At 46.5% G+C, this 24,494-nt stretch overlaps 1 protein-coding gene across 2 annotated transcripts in view; it reads right to left on the bottom strand.

Moving 5' to 3' along the window:
- The window catches only part of BCL2L14 (BCL2 like 14), a 30,450-nt gene extending 14,047 nt beyond the window's left edge, over window positions 1-16,403 (bottom strand). The window contains exons 1-4 of one of the 2 annotated variants that reach the window (XM_072144863.1): window positions 16,316-16,403; window positions 7,026-7,375; window positions 6,817-6,954; window positions 1,096-1,163 (exon numbers count right to left, since the gene is read on the bottom strand). In XM_072144863.1, the coding sequence (XP_072000964.1) occupies window positions 1,096-1,163; window positions 6,817-6,954; window positions 7,026-7,335 (516 nt within the window). In that variant the 5' untranslated portion in view covers window positions 7,336-7,375; window positions 16,316-16,403. Of the gene's footprint in view, window positions 1-1,095; window positions 1,164-6,816; window positions 6,955-7,025; window positions 7,376-16,202; window positions 16,284-16,315 lie in introns of those variants that run through there. The other variant, XM_072144864.1, reaches the window with a different exon arrangement.
- Between the last annotated feature and the right edge of the window lie 8,091 nt (window positions 16,404-24,494).

The following is a 24,494-nucleotide window of genomic DNA, read 5'->3' as shown; positions in this document are numbered from 1 at the left end:
TGCAGGCTGCCTGATGTTACTGCACCTCCTGTATAATATAACAGATAATAGCACCACCTGCAGGCTGCCTGATGTTACTGCACCTCCTGTATAATATATAACAGATAATAGCACCACCTGCAGGCTGCCTGATGTTACTGCACCTCCTGTATAATATAACAGATAATAGCACCACCTGCAGGCTGCCTGATGTCACTGCACCTCCTGTATAATATAACAGATAATAGCACCACCTGCAGGCTGCCTGATGTTACTGCACCTCCTGTATAATATAACAGATAATAGCACCACCTGCAGGCTGCCTGATGTTACTGCACCTCCTGTATAATATAACAGATAATAGCTCCACCTGCAGGCTGCCTGATGTTACTGCACCTCCTGTATAATATAACAGATAATAGCACCACCCGCAGGCTGCCTGATGTTACTGCACCTCCTGTATAATATATAACAGATAATAGCACCACCTGCAGGCTGCCTGATGTTACTGCACCTCCTGTATAATATATAACAGATAATAGCACCACCTGCAGGCTGCCTGATGTTACTGCACCTCCTGTATAATATAACAGATAATAGCTCCACCTGCAGGCTGCCTGATGTTACTGCACCTCCTGTATAATATAACAGATAATAGCACCACCTGCAGGCTGCCTGATGTTACTGCACCTCCTGTATAATATAACAGATAATAGCACCACCTGCAGGCTGCCTGATGTTACTGCACCTCCTGTATAATATAACAGATAATAGCACCACCTGCAGGCTGCCTGATGTTACTGCACCTCCTGTATAATATAACAGATAATAGCACCACCTGCAGGCTGCCTGATGTTACTGCACCTCCTGTATAATATAACAGATAATAGCACCACCTGCAGGCTGCCTGATGTTACTGCACCTCCTGTATAATATAACAGATAATAGCACCACCTGCAGGCTGCCTGATGTTACTGCACCTCCTGTATAATATATAACAGATAATAGCACCACCTGCAGGCTGCCTGATGTTACTGCACCTCCTGTATAATATATAACAGATAATAGCACCACCTGCAGGCTGCCTGATGTTACTTATTGCCTTATTGCAATCACCTCCTTATCCAGTTTGTCGCCTTCTGCCCTTAGAATCGCCACAATTTCTGCAATTAAATTTTCTTCCCCTAAAATGAGAAATTTAAAATCTTCATCCGGTCAGTTCACAGCAGAAAACATCCAGAGCCGTGACACATTCAGCTCTGCTACATCTCTAGTGCCGAGATCCCAGAGGTATATTCACAGATGTTACCCACAACTCCTGGGGTCAGGGATGATGGGAGTGATACACTGTGTGTGATAGGAGATTAGATTGTGAGCTCCTGGGGTCAGGGATGATGGGAGTGATAGGAGATTAGATTGTGAGCTCCGGGGTCAGGGATGATGGGAGTGATACATTGTGTGTGATAGGAGATTAGATTGTGAGCTCCTGGGGTCAGGGATGATGGGAGTGATAAGAGATTAGATTGTGAGCTCCTGGGGTCAGGGATGATGGGAGTGATAGGAGATTAGATTGTGAGCTCCTGGGTCAGGGATGATGTGAGTGATACACTGTGTGTGATAGGAGATTAGATTGTGAGCTCCTGGGGTCAGGGATGATGGGAGTGATACACTGTGTGTGATAGGAGATTAGATTGTCAGCTCCTGGTGTCAGGGATGATGGGAGTGATACACTGTGTGTGATAGGAGATTAGATTGTGAGCTCCTGGGGTCAGGGATGATGGGAGTGATACACTGTGTGTGATAGGAGATTAGATTGTGAGCTCCTGGGGTCAGGGATGATGGGAGTGATAATTGTGAGTGTGATAGGAGATTAGATTGTGAGCTCCTGGGGTCAGGGATGATGGGAGTGATACATTGTGTGTGATAGGAGATTAGATTGTGAGCTCCTGGGGTCAGGGATGATGGGAGTGATAATTGTGAGTGTGATAGGAGATTAGATTGTGAGCTCCTGGGGTCAGGGATGATGGGAGTGATACATTGTGTGTGATAGGAGATTAGATTGTGAGCTCCTGGGTCAGGGATGATGGGAGTGATACACTGTGTGTGATAGGAGATTAGATTGTGAGCTCCTGGGTCAGGGATGATGGGAGTGATAGGAGATTAGATTGTGAGCTCCGGGGTCAGGGATGATGGGAGTGATAGGAGATTAGATTGTGAGCTCCTGGGTCAGGGATGATGGGAGTGATAGGAGATTAGATTGTGAGCTCCAGGGTCAGGGATGATGGAAGTGATAGGAGATTAGATTGTGAGCTCCTGGGTCAGGGATGATGGGAGTGATACATTGTGTGTGATAGGGAGATTAGATTGTGAGCTCCTGGGGTCAGGGATGATGGGAGTGATACATTGTGTGTGATAGGGGATTAGATTGTGAGCTCCTGGGGTCAGGGATGATGGGAGTGATACATTGTGTGTGATAGGAGATTAGATTGTGAGCTCCTGGGTCAGGGATGATGGGAGTGATAGGAGATTAGATTGTGAGCTCCAGGGTCAGGAATGATGGGAGTGATAGGAGATTAGATTGTGAACTCCTGGGGTCAGGGATGATGGGAGTGATACATTTGTGTGTGATAGGAGATTAGATTGTGAGCTCCTAGGTCAGGGATGATGGGAGTGATACATTGTGTGTGATAGGAGATTAGATTGTGAGCTCCTGGGGTCAGGGATGATGGGAGTGATAGGAGATTAGATTGTGAGCTCCTGGGTCAGGGATGATGGGAGTGATAGGAGATTAGATTGAGAGCTCCAGGGTCAGGGATGATGGGAGTGATAGGAGATTAGATTGTGAGCTCTTGGGTCAGGGATGATGGGAGTGATACATTGTGTGTGATAGGAGATTAGATTGTGAGCTCCTGGGGTCAGGGATGATGGGAGTGATACATTGTATGTGATAGGAGATTAGATTGTGAGCTCCTGGGTCAGGGATGATGGGAGTGATACATTGTGTGTGATAGGAGATTAGATTGTGAGCTCCTGGGGTCAGGGATGATAGGAGTGATACACTGTGTGTGATAGGAGATTAGATTGTGAGCTCCTGGGTCAGGGATGATGGGAGTGATACATTGTGTGTGATAGGAGATTAGATTGTGAGCTCCTGGGTCAGGGATGATGGGAGTGATACATTGTGTGTGATAGGAGATTAGATTGTGAGCTCCTGGGGTCAGGGATGATGGGAGTGATACATTGTGTGTGATAGGAGATTAGATTGTGAGCTCCTGGGTCAGGGATGATGGGAGTGATACATTGTGTGTGATAGGAGATTAGATTGTGAGCTCCTGGGGTCAGGGATGATGGGAGTGATACATTGTGTGTGATATGAGATTAGATTGTGAGCTCCTGGGGTCAGGGATGATGGGAGTGATACATTGTGTGTGATAGGAGATTAGATTGTGAGCTCCTGGGTCAGGGATGATGGGAGTGATACATTGTGTGTGATAGGAGATTAGATTGTGAGCTCCTGGGTCAGGGATGATGGGAGTGATACACTGTGTGTGATAGGAGATTAGATTGTGAGCTCCTGGGTCAGGGATGATGGGAGTGATACATTGTGTGTGATAGGAGATTAGATAGTGAGCTCCTGGGGTCAGGGATGATGGGAGTGATACACTGTGTGTGATAGGAGATTAGATTGTGAGCTCCTGGGTCAGGGATGATGGGAGTGATACATTGTTTGTGATAGGAGATTAGATTGTGAGCTCCTGGGGTCAGAGATGATGGGAGTGATACACTGTGTGTGATAGGAGATTAGATTGTGAGCTCCTGGGGTCAGGGATGATGGGAGTGATACACTGTGTGTGATAGGAGATTAGATTGTGAGCTCCTGGGGTCAGGGATGATGGGAGTGATAGGAGATTAGATTGTGAGCTCCTGGGTCAGGGATGATGGGAGTGATAGGAGATTAGATTGTGAGCTCCAGGGACAGGGATGATGGGAGTGATAGGAGATTAGATTGTGAGCTCCTGGGTCAGAGATGATGGGAGTGATACACTGTGTGTGATAGGAGATTAGATTGTGAGCTCCTGGGGTCAGGGATGATGGGAGTGATACACTGTGTGTGATAGGAGATTAGATTGTGAGCTCCTGGGGTCAGGGATGATGGGAGTGATAGGAGATTAGATTGTGAGCTCCAGGGTCAGGGATGATGGGAGTGATAGGAGATTAGATTGTGAGCTCCAGGGTCAGGGATGATGGGAGTGATAGGAGATTAGATTGTGAGCTCCAGGGTCAGGGATGATGGGAGTGATAGGAGATTAGATTGTGAGCTCCTGGGGTCAGGGATGATGGGAGTGATACATTGTGTGTGATAGGAGATTAGATTGTGAGCTCCTGGGTCAGGGATGATGGGAGTGATACATTGTGTGTGATAGGAGATTAGATTGTGAGCTCCTGGGGTCAGGGATGATGGGAGTGATACATTGTGTGTGATAGGAGATTAGATTGTGAGCTCCTGGGGTCAGGGATGATGGGAGTGATACATTGTGTGTGATAGGAGATTAGATTGTGAGCTCCTGGGGTCAGGGATGATGGGAGTGATACACTGTGTGTGATAGGAGATTAGATTGTCAGCTCCTGGGGTCAGGGATGATGGGAGTGATAGGAGATTAGATTGTGAGCTCCTGGGGTAAGGGATGATGGGAGTGATAGGAGATTAGATTGTGAGCTCCGGGGTCAGGGATGATGGGAGTGATACATTGTGTGTGATAGGAGATTAGATTGTGAGCTCCTGGGGTCAGGGATGATGGGAGTGATAAGAGATTAGATTGTGAGCTCCTGGGGTCAGGGATGATGGGAGTGATAGGAGATTAGATTGTGAGCTCCTGGGGTCAGGGATGATGGGAGTGATACACTGTGTGTGATAGGAGATTAGATTGTCAGCTCCTGGGGTCAGGGATGATGGGAGTGATAGGAGATTAGATTGTGAGCTCCAGGGTCAGGGATGATGGGAGTGATAGGAGATTAGATTGTGAGCTCCTGGGGTCAGGGATGATGGGAGTGATGCATGGCATGATAGGAGATTAGATTGTGAGCTCCGGGGTCAGGGATGATGGGAGTGATACATTGTGTGTGATAGGAGATTAGATTGTGAGCTCCTGGGGTCAGGGATGATGGGAGTGATACATTGTGTGTGATAGGAGATTAGATTGTGAGCTCCTGGGGTCAGGGATGATGGGAGTGATACACTGTGTGTGATAGGAGATTAGATTGTGAGCTCCTGGGGTCAGGGATGATGGGAGTGATACACTGTGTGTGATAGGAGATTAGATTGTGAGCTCCTGGGGTCAGGGATGATGGGAGTGATAGGAGATTAGATTGTGAGCTCCGGGGTCAGGGATGATGGGAGTGATACATTGTGTGTGATAGGAGATTAGATTGTGAGCTCCTGGGGTCAGGGATGATGGGAGTGATACATTGTGTGTGATAGGAGATTAGATTGTGAGCTCCTGGGGTCAGGGATGATGGGAGTGATACATTGTGTGTGATAGGAGATTAGATTGTGAGCTCCTGGGGTCAGGGATGATGGGAGTGATACACTGTGTGTGATAGGAGATTAGATTGTGAGCTCCTGGGTCAGGGATGATGGGAGTGATACATTGTGTGTGATAGGAGATTAGATTGTGAGCTCCTGGGGTCAGGGATGATGGGAGTGATACACTGTGTGTGATAGGAGATTAGATTGTGAGCTCCTGGGGTCAGGGATGATGGGAGTGATAGGAGATTAGATTGTGAGCTCCGGGGTCAGGGATGATGGGAGTGATACATTGTGTGTGATAGGAGATTAGATTGTGAGCTCCTGGTGTCAGGGATGATGGGAGCGATACACTGTGTGTGATAGGAGATTAGATTGTGAGCTCCGGGGTCAGGGATGATGGGAGTGATAGGAGATTAGATTGTGAGCTCCTGGGTCAGGGATGATGGGAGTGATAGGAGATTAGATTGTGAGCTCCTGGGGTCAGGGATGATGGGAGTGATACACTGTGTGTGATAGGAGATTAGATTGTGAGCTCCGGGGTCAGGGATGATGGGAGTGATACATTGTGTGTGATAGGAGATTAGATTGTGAGCTCCTTGGTCAGGGATGATGGGAGTGATAGGAGATTAGATTGTGAGCTCCTGGGTCAGGGATGATGGGAGTGATAGGAGATTAGATTGTGAGCTCCTGGGTCAGGGATGATGGGAGTGATACATTGTGTGTGACGGGGAGATTAGATTGTGAGCTCCTGGGTCAGGGATGATGGGAGTGATACATTGTGTGTGACGGGGAGATTAGATTGTGAGCTCCGGGGTCAGGGATGATGGGAGTGATAGGAGATTAGATTGTGAGCTCCTGGGTCAGGGATGATGGGAGTGATAGGAGATTAGATTGTGAGCTCCTGGGTCAGGGATGATGGGAGTGATAGGAGATTAGATTGTGAGCTCCAGGGTCAGGGATGATGGGAGTGATAGGAGATTAGATTGTGAGCTCCTGGGTCAGGGATGATGGGAGTGATAGGAGATTAGATTGTGAGCTCCTGGGGTCAGGGATGATGGGAGTGATAGGAGATTAGATTGTGAGCTCCTGGGGTCAGGGATGATGGGAGTGATACACTGTGTGTGACGTGGAGATTAGATTGTGAGCTCCTGGGTCAGGGATGATGGGAGTGATAGGAGATTAGATTGTGAGCTCCTGGGGTCAGGGATGATGGGAGTGATACACTGTGTGTGACGTGGAGATTAGATTGTGAGCTCCTGGGGTCAGGGATGATGGGAGTGATACATTGTGATGATGGGCTCGGCTCTCACCGTCTCCGTCGTGCTCGATGCTGTACAGCCTCCGGACCCCTCTGAACCCGACCTGCTGGTGGTCCTGCTCCTGCAGTCTCTGCACGATGGCCGCCAGTCTCTGGACCAGTCCTCTCACCCGGGCGTCTCCCGACTTCTCTACAAACACACGGAGAATCGCGTTGTACGGATGAAGCTCTCAGCGCCGAGACCCCGGAGCCCCCACTCACCGCCGGATGGGGATTTCACTTTCTTCTGTTTCTTGCTTCCCGCCGGCCGCAGACACATGGGGGTCATCATCCGCCGGAAACTTTTCTTCTTCTCTTTCTTGGGACGGACTGAGGGTCCGAGGTCTTCCAGGTGTCCCCCATTAGAGGCAGCGACATCTCCCACCGCTCCGGACCTCCCCTTCATCAGCTCCTCGTACCTACTCCTGGGCAAAGTGCGCTGAGCATAGACCATCAGCACCCGAAACTCCAAGCCCTCCTCCTCCTCCTGCAGAGGAACCTCCTCCAGCGCCTCATCCCGCACCGACACCATGACCGTGGTCACCACCAGGGGGCAGTATTATAGAATAAACCTGTACATAGGGGGGCAGTATTATAGTAGTTATATTCCTGTACATAGGGGTAGTATTATAGTAGTTATATTCCTGTACATAGGGGGCAGTATTATAGTAGTTATATTCCTGTACATAGGGGTAGTATTATAGTAGTTATATTCCTGTACATAGGGGGCAGTATTATAGTAGTTATATTCCTGTACATAGGGGTAGTATTATAGTAGTTATATTCCTGTACATAGGGGTAGTATTATAGTAGTTATATTCCTGTACATAGGGGTAGTATTATAGTAGTTATATTCTTGTACATAGGGGGCAGTATTATAGTAGTTATATTCCTGTACATAGGGGGGCAGTATTATAGTAGTTATATTCCTGTACATAGGGGGCAGTATTATAGTAGTTATATTCTTGTACATAGGGGGCAGTATTATAGTAGTTATATTCCTGTACATAGGGGGCAGTATTATAGTAGTTATATTCCTGTACATAGGGGGCAGTATTATAGTAGTTATATTCCTGTACATAGGGGGCAGTATTATAGAATAAACCTGTACATAGGGGGCAGTATTATAGTAGTTATATTCCTGTACATAGGGGGCAGTATTATAGTAGTTATATTCTTGTACATAGGGGCAGTATAATAGTAGTTATATTCCTGTACATAGGGGGCAGTATTATAGTAGTTATATTCCTGTACATAGGGGGCAGTATTATAGTAGTTATATTCTTGTACATAGGGAGCAGTATTATAGTAGTTATATTCTTGTACATAGGGGGCAGTATTATAGTAGTTATATTCTTGTACATAGGGAGCAGTATTATAGTAGTTATATTCCTGTACATAGGGGGCAGTGTTATAGTAGTTATATTCCTGTACATAGGGGGCAGTATTATAGTAGTTATATTCTTGTACATAGGGAGCAGTATTATAGTAGTTATATTCGTGTACATAGGGGGCAGTATTATAGTAGTTATATTCTTGTACATAGGGGGCAGTATTATAGTAGTTATATTCTTGTACATAGGGAGCAGTATTATAGTAGTTATATTCCTGTACATAGGGGGCAGTGTTATAGTAGTTATATTCCTGTACATAGGGGGCAGTATTATAGTAGTTATATTCCTGTACATAGGGGGCAGTATTATAGTAGTTATATCCCTGTACATAGGGGACAGTATTATAGTAGTTATATCCCTGTACATAGGGGGCAGTATTATAGTAGTTATATTCCTGTACATAGGGGGCAGTATTATAGTAGTTATATTCCTGTACATAGGGGGCAGTATTATAGTAGTTATATTCTTGTACATAGGGGGCAGTATTATAGTAGTTATATTCCTGTACATAGGGGGCAGTATTATAGTAGTTATATTCCTGTACATAGGGGGCAGTATTATAGTAGTTATATTCCTGTACATAGGGGGCAGTATTATAGTAGTTATATTCTTGTACATAGGGGGCAGTATTATAGTAGTTATATCCCTGTACATAGGAGGCAGTATTATAGTAGTTATATTCCTGTACATAGGGGGCAGTATTATAGTAGTTATATTCTTGTACATAGGGGGCAGTATTATAGTAGTTATATTCCTGTACATAGGGGGCAGTATTATAGTAGTTATATTCCTGTACATAGGGGGCAGTATTATAGTAGTTATATTCTTGTACATAGGGGGCAGTATTATAGTAGTTATAGTCTTGTACATAGGGGGCAGTATTATAGTAGTTATATTCCTGTACATAGGGGGCAGTATTATAGTAGTTATATTCCTGTACATAGGGGGCAGTATTATAGTAGTTATATTCCTGTACATAGGGGGCAGTATTATAGTAGTTATATTCCTGTACATAGGGGGCAGTATTATAGTAGTTATATTCCTGTACATAGGGGGCAGTATTATAGTAGTTATATTCCTGTACATAGGGGGCAGTATTATAGTAGTTATATTCCTGTACATAGGGGGCAGTATTATAGTAGTTATATTCTTGTACATAGGGGGCAGTATTATAGTAGTTATATTCTTGTACATAGGGGGCAGTATTATAGTAGTTATATTCCTGTACATAGGGGGCAGTATTATAGTAGTTATATTCCTGTACATAGGGGGCAGTATTATAGTAGTTATATTCTTGTACATAGGGGGCAGTATTATAGTAGTTATATTCCTGTACATAGGGAGCAGTATTATAGTAGTTATATTCCTGTACATAGGGGGCAGTATTATAGTAGTTATATTCCTGTACATAGGGGGCAGTATTATAGTAGTTATATTCCTGTACATAGGGGGCAGTATTATAGTAGTTATATTCCTGTACATAGGGGCAGTATTATAGTAGTTATATTCTTGTACATAGGGGGCAGTATTATAGTAGTTATATTCCTGTACATAGGGGGCAGTATTATAGTAGTTATATTCTTGTACATTGGGGGCAGTATTATAGTAGTTATATTCCTGTACATAGGGGGCAGTATTATAGTAGTTATATTCCTGTACATAGGGGGCAGTATTATAGTAGTTATATTCCTGTACATAGGGGGCAGTATTATAGTAGTTATATTCCTGGACATAGGGGGCAGTATTATAGTAGTTATATTCTTGTACATAGGGGGCAGTATTATAGTAGTTATATTCCTGTACATAGGGGGCAGTATTATAGTAGTTATATTCCTGGACATAGGGGGCAGTATTATAGTAGTTATATTCCTGTACATAGGAGGCAGTATTATAGTAGTTATATTCCTGGACATAGGGGGCAGTATTATAGTAGTTATATTCCTGGACATAGGGGGCAGTATTATAGTAGTTATATTCTTGTACATAGGGGGCAGTATTATAGTAGTTATATTCCTGTACATAGGGGGCAGTATTATAGTAGTTATATTCCTGGACATAGGGGGCAGTATTATAGTAGTTATATTCCTGTACATAGGGGGCAGTATTATAGTAGTTATATTCCTGTACATAGGGGGCAGTATTATAGTAGTTATATTCTTGTACATAGGGGGCAGTATTATAGTAGTTATATTCTTGTACATAGGGGGCAGTATTATAGTAGTTATATTCTTGTACATAGGGGGCAGTATTATAGTAGTTATATTCCTGTACATAGGGGGCAGTATTATAGTAGTTATATTCCTGTACATAGGGGGCAGTATTATAGTAGTTATATTCCTGTACATAGGGGGCAGTATTATAGTAGTTATATTCCTGGACATAGGGGACAGTATTATAGTAGTTATATTCTTGTACATAGGGGGCAGTATTATAGTAGTTATATTCTTGTACATAGGGGGCAGTATTATAGTAGTTATATTCCTGGACATAGGGGGCAGTATTATAGTAGTTATATTCTTGTACATAGGGGGCAGTATTATAGTAGTTATATTCCTGTACATAGGGGGCAGTATTATAGTAGTTATATTCTTGTACATAGGGGGCAGTATTATAGTAGTTATATCCTTGTACATAGCGGTAGTATTATAGTAGTTATATTCCTGGACATAGGGGGCAGTATTATAGTAGTTATATTCCTGTACATAGGGGGCAGTATTATAGCAGTTATATTCCTGTACATAGGGGGCAGTATTATAGTAGTTATATTCTTGTACATAGGGGGCAGTATTATAGTAGTTATATTCCTGTACATAGGGGGCAGTATTATAGTAGTTATATTCTTGTACATAGGGGGCAGTATTATAGTAGTTATATTCCTGTACATAGGGGGCAGTATTATAGTAGTTATATTCTTGTACATAGGGGGCAGTATTATAGTAGTTATATTCTTGTACATAGGGGGCAGTATTATAGTAGTTATATTCCTGGACATAGGGGGCAGTATTATAGTAGTTATATTCTTGTACATAGGGGGCAGTATTATAGTAGTTATATTCCTGTACATAGGGGGCAGTATTATAGTAGTTATATTCTTGTACATAGGGGGCAGTATTATAGTAGTTATATTCCTGTACATAGGGGGCAGTATTATAGTAGTTATATTCCTGTACATAGGGTGCAGTATTATAGTAGTTATATTCTTGTACATAGGGGGCAGTATTATAGTAGTTATATTCCTGTACATAGGGGGCAGTATTATAGTAGTTATATCCCTGTACATAGGGGGCAGTATTATAGTAGTTGTATCCCTGTACATAGGGGGCAGTATTATAGTAGTTATATTCCTGTACATAGGGGGCAGTATTATAGTAGTTATATTCCTGTACATAGGGGGCAGTATTATAGTAGTTATATTCCTGTACATAGGGGGCAGTATTATAGTAGTTATATTCTTGTACATAGGGGGCAGTATTATAGTAGTTATATTCCTGTACATAGGGGGCAGTATTATAGTAGTTATATTCCTGTACATAGGGGGCAGTATTATAGTAGTTATATTCCTGTACATAGGGGGCAGTATTATAGTAGTTATATTCCTGTACATAGGGGATAGTATTATAGTAGTTATATTCTTGTACATAGGAGGCAGTATTATAGTAGTTATATTCTTGTACATAGGGGGCAGTATTATAGTAGTTATATTCTTGTACATAGGGGGCAGTATTATAGTAGTTATATTCTTGTACATAGGGGGCAGTATTATAGTAGTTATATTCTTGTACATAGGGGGCAGTATTATAGTAGTTATATTCTTGTACATAGGGGGCAGTATTATAGTAGTTATATTCTTGTACATAGGGGGCAGTATTATAGTAGTTATATTCTTGTACATAGGAGGCAGTATTATAGTAGTTATATTCTTGTACATAGGGGGCAGTATTATAGTAGTTATATTCTTGTACATAGGGGGCAGTATTATAGTAGTTATATTCTTGTACATAGGGGGCAGTATTATAGTAGTTATATTCCTGTACATAGGGGGCAGTATTATAGTAGTTATATTCCTGTACATAGGGGATAGTATTATAGTAGTTATATTCTTGTACATAGGAGGCAGTATTATAGTAGTTATATTCTTGTACATAGGGGGCAGTATTATAGTAGTTATATTCTTGTACATAGGGGGCAGTATTATAGTAGTTATATTCTTGTACATAGGGGGCAGTATTATAGTAGTTATATTCTTGTACATAGGGGGCAGTATTATAGTAGTTATATTCCTGTACATAGGGGGCAGTATTATAGTAGTTATATTCTTGTACATAGGGGGCAGTAATATAGTAGTTATATTCTTGTACATAGGGGGCAGTAATATAGTAGTTATATTCTTGTACATAGGGGGCAGTATTATAGTAGTTATATTCCTGTACATAGGGGGCAGTATTATAGTAGTTATATTCCTGTACATAGGGGGCAGTATTATAGTAGTTATATTCCTGTACATAGGGGGCAGTATTATAGTAGTTATATTCTTGTACATAGGGGGCAGTATTATAGTAGTTATATTCTTGTACATAGGGGCAGTATTATAGTAGTTATATTCTTGTACATAGGGGGCAGTATTATAGTAGTTATATTCCTGTACATGGGGGGCAGTATTATAGTAGTTATATTCCTGGACATAGGGGGCAGTATTATAGTAGTTATATTCCTGTACATAGGGGGCAGTATTATAGTAGTTATATTCCTGTACATAGGGGGCAGTATTATAGTAGTTATATTCTTGTACATAGGGGGCAGTATTATAGTAGTTATATTCCTGTACATAGGGGGCAGTTTAATAGTAGTTATATTCCTGTACATAGGGGCAGTATTATAGCAGTTATATTCTTGTACATAGGGGGCAGAATTATAGTAATTATATTCCTGTACATAGGAGGCAGTATTATAGTAGTTATATTCCTGTACATTGGGGGCAGTATTATAGTAGTTATATTCCTGTACATAGGGGGCAGTATTATAGTAGTTATATTCCTGTACATAGGGGGCAGTATTATAGTAGTTATATTCCTGTACATAGGGGGCAGTATTATAGTAGTTATATTCCTGTACATAGGGGCAGTATTATAGTAGTTATATTCTTGTACATAGGGGCAGTATTATAGTGGTTATATTCCTGTACATAGAGGGCAGTATTATAGTAGTTATATTCTTGTACATAGGGGGCAGTATTATAGTAGTTATATTCCTGTACATAGGGGGCAGTATTATAGTAGTTATATTCCTGTACATAGGGGGCAGTATTATAGTAGTTATATTCCTGTACATAGAGGGCAGTATTATAGTAGTTATATTCTTGTACATAGGGGGCAGTATTATAGTAGTTATATTCCTGTACATAGGGGGCAGTATTATAGTAGTTATATTCCTGTACATAGGGGGCAGTATTATAGTAGTTATATTCCTGTACATAGGGGGCAGTATTATAGTAGTTATATTCCTGTACATAGCGGGCAGTATTATAGTAGTTATATTCCTGTACATAGCGGGCAGTATTATAGTAGTTATATTCCTGTACATAGGGGGCAGTATTATAGTAGTTATATTCCTGTACATAGGGGGCAGTATTATAGTAGTTATATTCCTGTACATAGGGGGCAGTATTATAGTAGTTATATTCCGGTACATAGGGGGCAGTATTATAGTAGTTATATTCTTGTACATAGGGGGCAGTATTATAGTAGTTATATTCCTGTATATAGGGGGCAGTATTATAGTAGTTATATTCCGGTACATAGGGGGCAGTATTATAGTAGTTATATTCCTGTACATAGGGGGCAGTATTATAGTAGTTATATTCTTGTACATAGGGATCAGTATTATAGTAGTTATATTCCTGTACATAGGGGGCAGTATTATAGTAGTTATATTCCTGTACATAGGGGGCAGTATTATAGTAGTTATATCCCTGTACATAGGGGGCAGTATTATAGTAGTTATATTCCTGTACATAGGGGGCAGTATTATAGTAGTTATATTCTTGTACATAGGGGGCAGTATTATAGTAGTTATATTCTTGTACATAGGGGGCAGTATTATAGTAGTTATATTCTTGTACATAGGGGGCAGTATTATAGTAGTTATATTCCTGTACATAGGGGGCAGTATTATAGGAGTTATATTCCTGTACATAGGGGGCAGTATTATAGTAGTTATATTCCTGTACATAGGGGGCAGTATTATAGTAGTTATATTCCTGTACATAGGGGTCAGTATTATAGGAGTTATATTCCTGTACATAGGGGGCAGTATTATAGTAGTTATATTCTTGTACATAGGGAGCAGTATTATAGTAGTTATATTCTTGTACATAGGGGGCAGTATTATAGTAGTTATATTCCTGTACATAGGGGCAGTATTATAGTAGTTATATTCCTGTACATAGGGGGCAGTATTATAGTAGTTATATTCCTGTACATAGGGGGCAGTATTATAGTAGTTATATTCCTGTACATAGGAGGCAGTATTATAGTAGTTATATTCTTGTACATAGGGGGCAGTATTATAGTAGTTATATTCCTGTACATAGGGGGCAGTATTATAGTAGTTATATTCCTGTACATAGGGGGCAGTATTATAGTAGTTATATTCCTGTACATAGGGGGCAGTATTATAGTAGTTATATTCCTGTACATAGGGGGCAGCATTATAGTAGTTATATTCTTGTACATAAGGGGCAGTATTATAGTAGTTATATTCCTGTACATAGGAGGCAGTATTATAGTAGTTATATTCTTGTACATAGGGGGCAGTATTATAGTAGTTATATTCCTGTACATAGGGGGCAGTATTATAGTAGTTATATCCCTGTACATAGGGGGCAGTATTATAGTAGTTATATTCCTGTACATAGGGGGCAGTATTATAGTAGTTATATTCCTGTACATAGGGGGCAGCATTATAGTAGTTATATCCCTGTACATAGGGGGCAGTATTATAGTAGTTATATTCTTGTACATAGGGGGCAGTATTATAGTAGTTATATTCCTGTACATAGGGGGCAGTATTATAGTAGTTATATTCCTGTACATAGGAGGCAGTATTATAGTAGTTATATTCTTGTACATAGGGGGCAGTATTATAGTAGTTATATTCCTGTACATAGGGGGCAGCATTATAGTAGTTATATCCCTGTACATAGGGGGCAGTATTATAGTAGTTATATTCTTGTACATAGGGGGCAGTATTATAGTAGTTATATTCCTGTACATAGGGGGCAGTATTATAGTAGTATTATTATGATACTGATGAGTAATGATCCTGTGACATGTATGTGGCGGTTGTGACTTGTTATTTTACACGTAGGAATTTGAGTTCCGCTGATCACGTGACATCACTGTTAACCCTCTGGTTTCCTGTGTGCTGTAGAGCAGGAAGGGTTAAGTGTTTACACCCCGTGTGCAGGCAGCAGCTCACAGTCTGGACTGGTCTGGGGTTATATATGGGAGGGGCGGGGGGGGGGGGTTAAAAAGTTCAAAGTTCTCAGCAAATAAAAAAAACGATACTGCCTTGTGGGTTGTGGTGCAATTCGGGTTTTCCTGCCCTGTGTTTACACAAGACCATCGTAACCTCAGACTCCTCACAGCTGGGGGTTTGTTACAGTAACATCCATGCTGCTACAATGTATCAATAGAGGCAAGAAAGTATCAGGGCAGTGTCGCTTTATCTGAGCTGGACACATTGTAACAAACCCTCAGCTGAGAAGCAGCGGCTTTTCAGTACCCGAATGTCAGCAGGAGAGTGAAAATTTACTGACAGCAAGCAGAGATCCTAGAAATATCGACCTTTTTATGTCATCACTTTACACCCGCCTATAACTAGGAAGAGGCGGAGCCAGGTGCCAGGTGTGTGATATAGAGACCCGCCCATCAAAAAGTATTCACCCCCCACCAGCTACAAGAGCCGGAATCAGCCATTGCATAAGTATTCACCCCCCAGCACTTACCCCATTACTGAGGGGTCACAGGGGTCACTCAGGGGGGTGAATACTTCCAGCAGACCCCGTACATGTTCTACCCCCCCCTCCCTCAGGACAGGACGGGGCGCAGGACTCCTCACCTGCTGGAGACGCTCCTCCGCTCTAATGTCTTCTCCAGGGAGCACAGGAGACTCTCCACAGGCCCCTCCCCCCACTGGGTGTCACCCCTCCCCCTGCTGGGCGTCGCCCGTGTCAGACAGTGAGTCAACATGACAGCAAGATCTGAGGTCAGAGGGGAAATCCCCAAACCAGAGAGAGGTCACAGACAGCAGTGACCCCGAGCACATGACCCCCGCACCGCACAGGAGCCGCCGCCCACATCTATATATATACAGTATATACACAACACCCTGCACCAGCCCGCACTATACCCTGATCATGTCATCAGCAGGGGGCGGGGCTGTGACTACCTCTCACACAGGATATACAGACAGGGGGCGGGGCTGTGACTACCTCTCACACAGGATATACAGGCAGGGGGCGGGGCTGTGACTACCTCTCACACAGGATATACAGGCAGGGGGCGGGGCTACCTCTCACACAGGATATACAGGCAGGGGGCGGGGCTACCTCTCACACAGGATATACAGGCAGGGGGCGGGGCTGTGTCTACCTCTCACACAGGATAGACAGGTAGGGGGCGGGGCTGTGACTACCTCTCACACAGGATAGACAGGTAGGGGGCGGGGCTGTGATTACCTCTCACACAGGATATACAGGCAGGGGGCGGGGCTGTGACTACCTCTCACACAGGATAGACAGGTAGGGGGCGGGGCTGTGATTACCTCTCACACAGGATATACAGGCAGGGGGCGGGGCTGTGACTACCTCTCACACAGGATATACAGGCAGGGGGCGGGGCTGTGACTACCTCTCACACAGGATATACAGGCAGGGGGCGGGGCTGTGACTACCTCTCACACAGGATATACAGGCAGGGGGCGGGGCTGTGACTACCTCTCACACAGGATACACAGGCAGGGGGCGGGGCTGTGACTACCTCTCACACAGGATATACAGGCAGGGGGCGGGGCTGTGACTACCTCTCACACAGGATATACAGGCAGGGGGCGGGGCTGTGACTACCGCTCACACAGGATATACAGACAGGGGGCGGGGCTGTGACTACCGCTCACACAGGATATACAGACAGGGGGCGGGGCTGTGACTACCTCTCACACAGGATATACAGGCAGGGGGCGGGGCTGTGACTACCTCTCACACAGGATATACAGGCAGGGGGCGGGGCTGTGACTACCTCTCACAGGATATACAGGCAGGGGGCGGGGCTGTGACTACCTCTCACACAGGATATACAGGCAGGGGGCGGGGCTGTGACTACCTCTCACACAGGGTATACAGGCAGGGGGCGGGGCTGTGACTACCTCTCACACAGGATATACAAGCAGGGGGCGGGGCTGTGACTACCATCACACAGGATATACAGGCAGGGGGCGGGGCTGTGACTACCTCTCACACAGGATATACAGACAGGGGGTGACAGATCATTGTGTAGGTCTGATTGGTTCTTCTTTCTTGGCCCCTGGATATTTTCTTCTAACCAGAGAAATCCATGATAAACATCACTGAGACGTCTCAGGCAGTGCCCCGGAAAGCTGGGTGATTATACTGCTGCTATAATAGGTGTCAACCCAGCTTTCCAGGACACTGATAATGAAAGATGTCCTTAGAGTATTTTGTATAGTGAGGTTCTGCAGCAGCTGTGGTCTTTACCATACAGGAGGTAATTGCTGGGAGTATAGAGACACCTAGTGGTCAGACATGAGAACTGTCTGACTCCTGAATTTCTCATCCTCTGTCTCCGCCTCCACAGTCCTGCTTTCCTGGTCCCTCTAGCGGAGCTGAGATATTTGCTGCCATTCCTTTTCCAGTGTCTTATTCCTCTCCTCTATAGCAGAGGAGCTGCACTGCTGAGCATGTACATAAAGTGCAGCCACATTCATCTCATCTGGGAGGAGCACCAACCTGTCACCAGCAGCAGAGCCATGAGCTGCGCTCCGCACCTGCAGGGTCCAATCAGCACTTCCATAACTGAGGACAAATCATGGGTGCAAGAGGTCGGGTAACAGTGAGTGCAGCTGAGAAGTTCTCTCCTGCCGCTCCGTGTCCTGACACTGGTATGCGTCAAGGTCAGGACCCAGAGCAGAGCGCCCCTAGGATAGGACCCAGGAGAGGTAAGTACTTGTCAGCTGTACTGGTTCTCTTGCTCCTGGTGCAGTTCTGGTCTGGGTACTGATGCCGCCACATACAACCAACACGTGACACAGAGCAGAGCAGCACATGGAGGAGAGGAGAAGCTGCAGTGCGCGGTGCAGGGAGGAGAGGAGAAGCTGCAGTGTGCGGTGCAGGGAGGAGAGGAGAAGCTGCAGTGTGCGGTGCAGGGAGGAGAGGAGAAGCTGCAGTGTGCGGTGCAGGGAGGAGAGGAGAAGCTGCAGTGTGCGGTGCAGGGAGGAGAGGAGAAGCTGCAGCGTGCGGCGCAGGGAGGAGAGGAGAAGCTGCAGCATGCGGCGCAGGGAGGAGAGGAGAAGCTGCAGCGCGCGGTGCAGGGAGGAGAGGAGAAGCTGCAGCGTGCGGTGCACGGAGGAGAGGAGAAGCTGCAGCGCGCGGTGCAGGGAGGAGAGGAGAAGCTGCAGCGTGCGGTGCACGGAGGAGAGAAGAAGCTGCAGCGTGCGGTGCAGGGAGGAGAGGAGAAGCTGCAGTGTGCGGTGCAGGGAGGAGAGGAGAAGCTGCAGTGCGCGGTGCAGGGAGGAGAGGAGAAGCTGCAGTGCGCGGTGCAGGGAGGAGAGGAGAAGCTGCAGTGCGCGGTGCAGGGAGGAGAGGAGAAGCTGCAGTGCGCGGTGCAGGGAGGAGAGGAGAAGCTGCAGTGCGCGGTGCAGGGAGGAGAGGAGAAGCTGCAGTGTGCGGTGCAGTGAGGAGGAGAGGAGAAGCTGCAGCGTGCGGTGCAGGGAGGAGAGGAGAAGCTGCAGTGTGCGGTGCAGGGAGGAGAGGAGAAGCTGCAGTGCGCGGTGCAGGGAGGAGAGGAGAAGCTGCAGTGCGCGGTGCAGGGAGGAGAGGAGAAGCTGCAGTGCGCGGTGCAGGGAGGAGAGGAGAAGCTGCAGTGCGCGGTGCAGGGAGGAGAGGAGAAGCTGCAGTGCGCGGTGCAGGGAGGAGAGAAGAAGCTGCAATGCGCGGTGCAGGGAGGAGAGGAGAAGCTGCAGTGTGCGGTGCAGGGAGGAGAGGAGGAGCTGCGGCGCAGGGAGGAGAGGAGAAGCTGCGGCGTGTGGTGCAGGGAGGAGAGGAGAAGCTGCAGTGCGCGGTGCAGGGAGGAGAGGAGAAGCTGCAGCGTGTGGTGCAGGGAGGAGAGGAGAAGCTGCAGCGTGCGGTGCAGGGAGGAGAGGAGAAGCTGCAGTGTGCGGTGCAGGGAGGAGAGGAGAAGCTGCAGTGCGCGGTGCAGGGAGGAGAGAAGCTGCAGTGCGCGGTGCAGGGAGGAGAGGAGGAGCTGCGGTGCAGGGAGGAGAGGAGAAGCTGCAGTGTGCGGTGCAGGGAGGAGAGGAGAAGCTGAAGTGTGCGGTGCAGGGAGGAGAGGAGAAGCTGCAGTGTGCGGTGCAGGGAGGAGAGGAGAAGCTGCAGTGTGCGGTGCAGGGAGGAGAGGAGAAGCTGCAGTGTGCGGTGCAGGGAGGAGAGGAGAAGCTGCTCTCTAGTGATGTATTCTCAGTGATGGCACAGCTGCTCTCTAGTGATGGATAGGCTGTATTCTCAGTGATGGCACCGCTGCTCTCTAGTGATGGATAGGCTGTATTCTCAGTGATGGCACCGCTGCTCTCTAGTGATGGATAGGCTGTATTCTCAGTGATGGCGCCGCTGCTCTCTAGTGATGGATAGGCTGTATTCTCAGTGATGGCACCGCTGCTCTCTAGTGAGGGATAGGCTGTATTCTCAGTGATGGCACCGCTGCTCTCTAGTGATGGATAGGCTGTATTCTCAGTGATGGCGCCGCTGCTCTCTAGTGATGGATAGGCTGTATTCTCAGTGATGACACCGCTGCTCTCTAGTGATGGATAGGCTGTATTCTCAGTGATGGTACCGCTGCTCTCTAGTGATGTATAGGCTGTATTCTCAGTGATGGCACCGCTGCTCTCTAGTGATGGATAGGCTGTATTCTCAGTGATGGCACCGCTGCTCTCTAGTGATAGGCTGTATTCTCAGTGATGGCACCGCTGCTCTCTAGTGAGGGATAGGCTGTATTCTCAGTGATGTCACCGCTGCTCTCTAGTGAGGGATAGGCTGTATTCTCAGTGATGGCACCGCTGCTCTCTAGTGATAGGCTGTATTCTCAGTGATGGCACCGCTACTCTCTAGTGATGGATAGGCTGTATTCTCAGTGATGGCGCCGCTGCTCTCTAGTGATGGATAGGCTGTATTCTCAGTGATGTCACCGCTGCTCTCTAGTGATGGATAGGCTGTATTCTCAGTGATGGCACCGCTGCTCTCTAGTGATGGATCGGCTGTATTCTCAGTGATGTCCCCGCTGCTCTCTAGTGATGGATAGGCTGTATTCTCAGTGATGGCACCGCTGCTCTCTAGTGATGGATAGGCTGTATTCTCATGGCACCGCTGCTCTCTAGTGATGGATAGGCTGTATTCTCAGTGATGGCGCCGCTGCTCTCTAGTGATGGATAGGCTGTATTCTCAGTGATGGCACCGCTGCTCTCTAGTGATGGATAGGCTGTATTCTCAGTGATGGCGCCGCTGCTCTCTAGTGATGGATAGGCTGTATTCTCAGTGATGGCACCGCTACTCTCTAGTGATGGATAGGCTGTATTCTCAGTGATGGCACCGCTACTCTCTAGTGATGGATAGGCTGTATTCTCAGTGATGGCACCGCTGCTCTCTAGTGAGGGATAGGCTGTATTCTCAGTGATGGCACCGCTACTCTCCTGTGATGGATAGGCTGTATTCTCAGTGATGGCACCGCTGCTCTCTAGTGATGGATAGGCTGTATTCTCAGTGATGGCACCGCTGCTCTCTAGTGATGGATAGGCTGTATTCTCAGTGATGACGCCGCTGCTCTCTAGTGATGGATAGGCTGTATTCTCAGTGATGGCGCCGCTGCTCTCTAGTAATGGATAGGCTGTATTCTCAGTGATGGCGCCGCTGCTCTCTAGTGATGGATAGGCTGTATTCTCAGTGATGGCGCCGCTGCTCTTTAGTGATGGATAGGCTGTATTCTCAGTGATGGCACCGCTGCTCTCTAGTGATGGATAGGCTGTATTCTCAGTGATGGCGCCGCTGCTCTCTAGTGATGGATAGGCTGTATTCTCAGTGATGGCACCGCTGCTCTCTAGTGATGGATAGGCTGTATTCTCAGTGATGGCGCCGCTGCTCTCTAGTGATGGATAGGCTGTATTCTCAGTGATGACGCCGCTGCTCTCTAGTGATGGATAGGCTGTATTCTCAGTGATGGCACCGCTCCTCTCTAGTGATGGATAGGCTGTATTCTCAGTGATGGTGCCGCTGCTCTCTAGTGATGGATAGGCTGTATTCTCAGTGATGGATAGGCTGTATTCTCAGTGATGGCACCGCTGCTCTCTAGTGATGGACAGGCTGTATTCTCAGTGATGGCACCGCTGCTCTCTAGTGATGGATAGGCTGTATTCTCAGTGATGGCACCGCTGCTCTCTAGTGATGGACAGGCTGTATTCTCAGTGATGGCACCGCTGCTCTCTAGTGATGGATCGGCTGTATTCTCAGTGATGGCACCGCTGCTCTCTAGTGATGGATCGGCTGTATTCTCAGTGATGGAGCCGCTGCTCTCTAGTGATGGATAGGCTGTATTCTCAGTGATGGCGCCGCTGCTCTCTAGTGAGGGATAGGCTGTATTCTCAGTGATGGCGCCGCTGCTCTCTAGTGATGGACAGGCTGTATTCTCAGTGATGGCGCCGCTGCTCTCTAGTGATGGATAGGCTGTATTCTCAGTGATGGCGCCGCTGCTCTCTAGTGATGGATAGGCTGTATTCTCAGTGATGGCGCCGCTGCTCTCTAGTGATGGATAGGCTGTATTCTCAGTGATGGCGCCGCTGCTCTCTAGTGATGGATAGGCTGTATTCTCAGTGATGGCGCCGCTGCTCTCTAGTGATGGATAGGCTGTATTCTCAGTGATGGCGCCGCTGCTCTCTAGTGATGGATAGGCTGTATTCTCAGTGATGGCACCGCTGCTCTCTAGTGATGGATAGGCTGTATTCTCAGTGATGGCGCCGCTGCTCTCTAGTGATGGATAGGCTGTATTCTCAGTGATGGCGCCGCTGATCTCTAGTGATGGATAGGCTGTATTCTCAGTGATGGCGCCGCTGCTCTCTAGTGATGGATAGGCTGTATTCTCAGTGATGGAACCGCTGCTCTCTAGTGAGGGATAGGCTGTATTCTCAGTGATGGCACCGCTCCTCTCTAGTGATGGATAGGCTGTATTCTCAGTGATGGTGCCGCTGCTCTCTAGTGATGGATAGGCTGTATTCTCAGTGATGGATAGGCTGTATTCTCAGTGATGACACCGCTGCTCTCTAGTGATAGGCTGTATTCTCAGTGATGGCACCGCTGCTCTCTAGTGATGGATAGGCTGTATTCTCAGTGATGGCGCCGCTGCTCTCTAGTGATGGATAGGCTGTATTCTCAGTGATGGCACCGCTGCTCTCTAGTGATGGACAGGCTGTATTCTCAGTGATGACACCGCTGCTCTCTAGTGATGGATAGGCTGTATTCTCAGTGATGGCACCGCTGCTCTCTAGTGATGGATAGGCTGTATTCTCAGTGATGGCACCGCTGCTCTCTAGTGATGGATAGGCTGTATTCTCAGTGATGGCACCGCTGCTCTCTAGTGATGGATAGGCTGTATTCTCAGTGATGGCGCCGCTGCTCTCTAGTGATGGATAGGCTGTATTCTCAGTGATGGCACCGCTGCTCTCTAGTGATGGATAGGCTGTATTCTCAGTGATGGCGCCGCTGCTCTCTAGTGATGGATAGGCTGTATTCTCAGTGATGGCACCGCTGCTCTCTAGTGATGGATAGGCTGTATTCTCAGTGATGGCACCGCTGCTCTCTAGTGATGGATAGGCTGTATTCTCAGTGATGACGCCGCTGCTCTCTAGTGATGGATAGGCTGTATTCTCAGTGATGGCACCGCTGCTCTCTAGTGATGGATAGGCTGTATTCTCAGTGATGGCACCGCTGCTCTCTAGTGATGGGTAGGCTGTATTCTCAGTGATGGCACCGCTGCTCTCTAGTGATGGATAGGCTGTATTCTCAGTGATGGCACCGCTGCTCTCTAGTGATGGATAGGCTGTATTCTCAGTGATGGCACCGCTGCTCTCTAGTGATGGATAGGCTGTATTCTCAGTGATGGCACCGCTGCTCTCTAGTGATGGATAGGCTGTATTCTCAGTGATGGTACCGCTGCTCTCTAGTGATGGACAGGCTGTATTCTCAGTGATGGCACCGCTGCTCTCTAGTGATGGATAGGCTGTATTCTCAGTGATGGCACCGCTGCTCTCTAGTGATGGATAGGCTGTATTCTCAGTGATGACACCGCTGCTCTCTAGTGATGGATAGGCTGTATTCTCAGTGATGGCACCGCTGCTCTCTAGTGATGGATAGGCTGTATTCTCAGTGATGACACCGCTGCTCTCTAGTGATGGATAGGCTGTATTCTCAGTGATGGCACCGCTGCTCTCTAGTGATGGATAGGCTGTATTCTCAGTGATGGCACCGCTGCTCTCTAGTGATGGATAGGCTGTATTCTCAGTGATGGCACCGCTGCTCTCTAGTGATGGATAGGCTGTATTCTCAGTGATGACACCGCTGCTCTCTAGTGATGGATAGGCTGTATTCTCAGTGATGGCACCGCTGCTCTCTAGTGATGGATAGGCTGTATTCTCAGTGATGGCGCCGCTGCTCTCTAGTGATGGATAGGCTGTATTCTCAGTGATGGCGCCGCTGCTCTCTAGTGATGGATAGGCTGTATTCTCAGTGATGGAGCCGCTGCTCTCTAGTGATGGATAGGCTGTATTCTCAGTGATGGCGCCGCTGCTCTCTAGTGATGGACAGGCTGTATTCTCAGTGATGGCGCCGCTGCTCTCTAGTGATGGATAGGCTGTATTCTCAGTGATGGAGCCGCTGATCTCTAGTGATGGATAGGCTGTATTCTCAGTGATGGCACCGCTGCTCCCTAGTGATGGATAGGCTGTATTCTCAGTGATGGCGCCGCTG

Source organism: Engystomops pustulosus, chromosome 4 (genome assembly GCF_040894005.1).
Source record: "Engystomops pustulosus chromosome 4, aEngPut4.maternal, whole genome shotgun sequence".
Classification (NCBI taxonomy): Eukaryota; Metazoa; Chordata; class Amphibia; order Anura; family Leptodactylidae; genus Engystomops; species Engystomops pustulosus.
The sequence above is the reverse complement of the archived record's forward strand: the minus strand, read 5'-3'. Positions and strand labels throughout refer to the sequence as shown.